General features: G+C 33.8%; 1 protein-coding gene across 1 annotated transcript; it reads left to right on the forward strand.

Moving 5' to 3' along the window:
• The first annotated feature begins 1,168 nt into the window (after nucleotides 1-1,168).
• Nucleotides 1,169-3,895, forward strand: LOC134276877 (uncharacterized). The gene is made up of 3 exons (XM_062759160.1): nucleotides 1,169-1,297; nucleotides 1,494-1,595; nucleotides 3,689-3,895. The coding sequence occupies exons 1-3, from the start codon at nucleotides 1,169-1,171 to the stop codon at nucleotides 3,821-3,823; spliced, it is 366 nt and encodes a 121-aa protein (XP_062615144.1). The 3' UTR covers nucleotides 3,824-3,895.
• The last annotated feature ends 989 nt before the right edge of the window (nucleotides 3,896-4,884 follow it).

Here is a 4,884-nt window from a genome sequence, read left to right on the forward strand (position 1 = left end):
TGGAATACAAGACTGGACCTTTTTGTGATTAAGAATATTTCTTATATTAACCGCATCAATTCCTTTATTGGCATATTGAAGTTTAAGGAAAAGACGAATTGTTTTAGCTGCATTTTCTTCCGTGAAGCGTGTGGGTTTAAAGAGCCTATGATATGCAATATCCATAATCACAGATCCGAGTCTATATTCAGGTGACAAGGAATCTAAAATTGGATGTTCCTTGGCCTTTTCAAGAAGACTATTTAAAAGTTTTAAAGGGACAGAGTAAAGTTTTGTGCGAATATGATGTAGACCTAACTGTTGATTTACATATATAAGGTAGTAATGAATCAAAAGAGACGTCGTGTATTGCAGGCTTATAGTACGAACGATGCCCATGACTACGCTTACGTCTCTGAGTATGGTTAAAAAATTCCATCACATTTACATTATTACACTGCGGACTTGAAAGATTTCCAACACTATCGACACTGTCATTACATCCATAGGGAAAGGCTGTCCCTAGTTTTATAATCCGAATTTCTTCTCGTTGTCTACGGAAAGGTTTACTCAGCGACGGACTATTTGTGTGGTGATAAATCTTTTCGAGAATTCTAACTTTCATTGCTAAAATAGAATGATCAGGTGAATTAAAATGTTTGTATAAAAGCTGCTGACTACCATGATTTATTTGAAATCGACCTGATATTCTTTTGTTTAGCCATCCCTTGGTTTCACCGACATAAACGAGTCCACACAGATTACATTCTATTCCATAGACAACATTAGAAGATTTGCAGTTCAGATTTTCCCAAGTTTTGGTATAGAAGCTCTGTCCAGTAAGATTACTGGTGAAAGAAGTGTCAGTTATCAAAATGTCACAGATTTTACAGTTTCGTACAAAACATTTTGAAACAAAAGACATGGGATCGGAAAAGGAATTATCCAATATATCTGTAAAAGAAACCTTACATTCTTTCAATTTGGTATATGATGTATTGGTTTTATACTAAAACTAGGAATCTGAAGACTGTACATATGAAATATGTTTAATATCCCTGAGGATTATCCGAGGGGCACCAAATGAACTCCTTGAGCCTGTGTCTCTTACAGACTCAAAGGAGTGACGCCTTTTTATACTGGGCGACAGTAATTAATTTAATAACACAGAAATATTTCTTAAAAGACTATGGCTGCTACAACCACGAAACGCCCACATCAGTCCACGCATGCCCATCACCCACATTCCCACGGAACAGGCCCCACTCACGAGGCGTCAGTGGGAGAAAAATTCTCATTCTACTACGACTACCACACGGTAAGAGATCTCATCACTTCAAGTGGGCAGACTTAATTCAAGATTATCAGATACCAGTGAACTTGTAGTGAATACTTTTCCTTCACAAAATCAGTAGTTTGTCCTTGCAGGTAGTCTGATGTTTGAATTATTTGTAAAGTAAAGTTTGCTTATTTAGGACAAATTTTTATGGCCTTTTTAAAACATTTCATTGCAGCATGTTTTGTCAGTAAGATCTGGACATACATGTTACCTGTATAAAACAAGTTCCCAGGAACAGATGGACATTCATTCATCACATGGACTTCATACAATCGAGGTAAAACATAATTAATCAATATGCTAATTATCAACTAAATATAGTCCAAAATTATGATCAGAAAAAGTTAGTCACAACATTGAGCAAATCTAGGAATAACTTATTGACAACTAAAACTTTAAGTTTTAAAACTTTAAAACTATAGTTCTTTACAAATAGACAAAATAATCCGACAAGGATGATTCATGTTTGCCTATCTGTTTCGAAAAAGAGCGAGATCTCATAATAGAACTTGAAAATAGGTTCACTGGAATTACAAAATGTTTAACAAACATCTTTTTATAAAGTGGAGAAAAGGAAGACGTAAAAAAAAATATTTGTTACAATATAAAACTAAAATTCAATTTCTTGTAAACATTCGATTAGGACGCATTAAGAGCCATTTTCTGTAACCACTTAAACTCTGTTGCCATACATGGTCACCGATTTCGATGAAACTTCACCAATTATTAGTACTTGCCTCCAGAAACATATATCAAATAAATTTTCGTTGCTACATGTATGTGACTTGGTTGCCATGGTAACGGTCGTAAAGTTTTAAAAAACTGAGATTTTCAGCTACTTTAAATCTTTATTGAGCCTTACAGAAACTCATATAGATCATTATATAGAAAGCAAACAAACCATTCTTACAAAAACATGAAACCTTGTTGCCACTTATACTGTAAAGAAACTGTTTGGAATATATCTCTAAGTAAGTGGTAAGCAAGGATACATTTGAAATACATTTAATATGCTGAATTATGCTACTAAACGCTCAGTATTCACTAATAGTAGATGTTACATGCTCAAACAAGAACTTAAGAAAAACAATGAAAATGCTTGAGCTTATGTATATAGGTATAAGCAAAATAATTCTATAAATAACTTTTAAGGTTGCCATGATAACATAGTGTAGCAAAGTAAAATTAGTAATTTAGATTGAGTTAATGCTACTGTCTTGAGAGAAAACATGAAAATTCAAGACTGGCAAATATGCATCCTTAGGACCTTGCAACAACAACACTCTAAGAAAAATTGGGATTAATTGCTACTTTGCGGTGTTACCAAGGAAACAATGTACGAGGTTGTTAAAAGGGAATAACTTATTATGAATTTAATTGCCATAAAATAAAGGAACATATAATATGACTAACCTTGAGTAGTCATTATCTGGTAGAACTAAAGTTGAATATCATATACTGATAAAGTTTGATGAAGAAAACAACACTGTTGCTGTGGTAACAAAGAAGGGAAAATGTTCGCTTTCGTAATTTTTAAACCCTGTGTGCCGGCTTCTTGCATCCAATTAGAGATTGGATGATAGTCAAAATTAAAAGTTAGCTATATGTTAGCCGTTCATAAATATCAATCATAAAGTGTTGGGAATCAACATTTTAGGGTATGTATCCAAGGAAACAAAATATTTTTCAGATTTTTAGGCATATACTTTCTGCATGTTTCCACAGCAACACTCTATTCAAAGAATCTGATTTGATTTTTTTTTAATGAAAAAAATGAGGACCACACCAGCACCTTTAAAAATTGATCATCAGTTATATGGAAATATGCTTTTTTAAAAGGTAGGATCAGATTTAATCACACAGAGTCTAAAATTTAAGGGGTTCTATAGTATAAAAACCCTGGTAACCATTGCCAACCATATCATAATTTGTTCTTGGTATTTGTTTCAAGGCTCTTTTCTCGATTATTTGGTCAAATTTCATCCTATGATTGCTTTTTATTTTTATGTGTATGACTTTATAAAATTCATTGAATATTATTTTATACTTTTTAATATTTTGTTACCATAGTAACATATGTAAAAGTTGATATACCAAACATGTTTATCATGCATTTAAGACATCAGGTCTTCAATTTAAGGAAACAATCATTGTCAATTGTTTGCTTTACCACAAATGTTAACTATGGGGCTCGAAACATGTTTAAAAAATGCCATTTTTTTAAAAACTTTCTTATACTTTATGTCGTTTGTAACATGCAACATAAAGAAAACAAACTTTTTTGTCTTGAAAGAAGTGGATGAAACCCTTTAATTATACGCTTGAATGAATTCATCTTGCTTAAACGTTTTCCAATTTTATTTTTTACAGAAAAACGTAATCGATATTATCGACTCCAATCCCACAATGGTCTCCATGACACACGATGAAATGGTTGCCATGTATGCATCACTTGGACATGTATGTAACTCAAAGCGTTACACAAATATTTATCAGATCAACTAGTTGCATCATCATAAATTAGACTCCAGCCATTTTTTGTATAAAATAATTCACTATATTAAAGTTTGAACAAATTGTTTTGTGTTTTTATATTTATAACTATTATTCACTGCTCAATGGCCGTAGGACCGAGTATTGGACAACACTTGCAGCTCTCATCCGGCAAGTGGTGGCGTCTCCATTTGATTGAAAAATTCTTGAAAGGGACGTTAAACAACATACAATTAATCAAATAAAATGTACCTAAAGTAAAAGTACGTTGTGTATTCCAAGATCACACTTCTTGTCATCCTGTAAATCCTTTAGCTCAGATGGTAGAGCTCTACTGGATTTTTATTTTCCAAGGATTAAGATTAAGGCCATAATATGTTTTACGGTGTGACCGTTGGGGCGAGCGCAGTTACTTACTATCATAAACCTACACATATATTGCCTATCATTCAAGAAAAAGAAAAAAAAAGAAGGCAATAAAAAAAATCACTTCCCAAGCATCAGGATCGAGATTCCGAACTTCTCGGAAGTTTCCGACAAAATCGGAAATACCCGAACCGTTACAGTGACGAAAGTATGACGTCAGATAAAAAGTTCTGTTGAATTAGGACGCAAACGGTATATTTATGGCATGGAGATTGCAGCAAATCGTTGTTTGCAATTTTTTTCAAGTTAGTTGTTGCTATGTTTTAGCCACCATGTTGTTATGCACCGCAAAGGATTATTGGGAGTTTGGAATTTTTTCACGCGGTGAGATAAAAATTTCTTGGAACAATGTGCAGATTTCAACCCGAATTTCCTCCGTTCGTACACGTAAGTCTATTGAGCTCGCTACGCGAGCGGCGCTTCGCGTCGCCTCGCTGCGCTCGCTATTAGGCTTCCTCTAAATGAAACTTAAATTCGTTGGGGCAAATTTTCGTGGATTTCATTACCTTTACACGTTTGTGGGGACTTGAGTTCGTGTATTCTATTAAACTGTAAAAGGAAACATGGCTTTGTAACCATGATTTATGAATTCGTGGAGGATATTAATATGTGGGTGTGAGCTACGTGTACACACAAATATCACTAAA

Source organism: Saccostrea cucullata, unplaced genomic scaffold (assembly GCF_032062105.1).
Source record: "Saccostrea cucullata isolate Sc308-1 unplaced genomic scaffold, CSIRO_AGI_Scuc_v1 ctg6427, whole genome shotgun sequence".
NCBI lineage: Eukaryota > Metazoa > Mollusca > Bivalvia > Ostreida > Ostreidae > Saccostrea > Saccostrea cuccullata.

Coding starts and splice junctions, on each gene's coding strand:
- LOC134276877 (XM_062759160.1), top strand. CDS start 1,169: ATGGCTGCTACAACCACGAAACGCCCACATCAGTCCACGCATGCCCAT. Junction 1,298..1,493: donor TCTACTACGACTACCACACG/GTAAGAGATCTC, acceptor ATTTCATTGCAG/CATGTTTTGTCAGTAAGATC. Junction 1,596..3,688: donor ATGGACTTCATACAATCGAG/GTAAAACATAAT, acceptor TATTTTTTACAG/AAAAACGTAATCGATATTAT.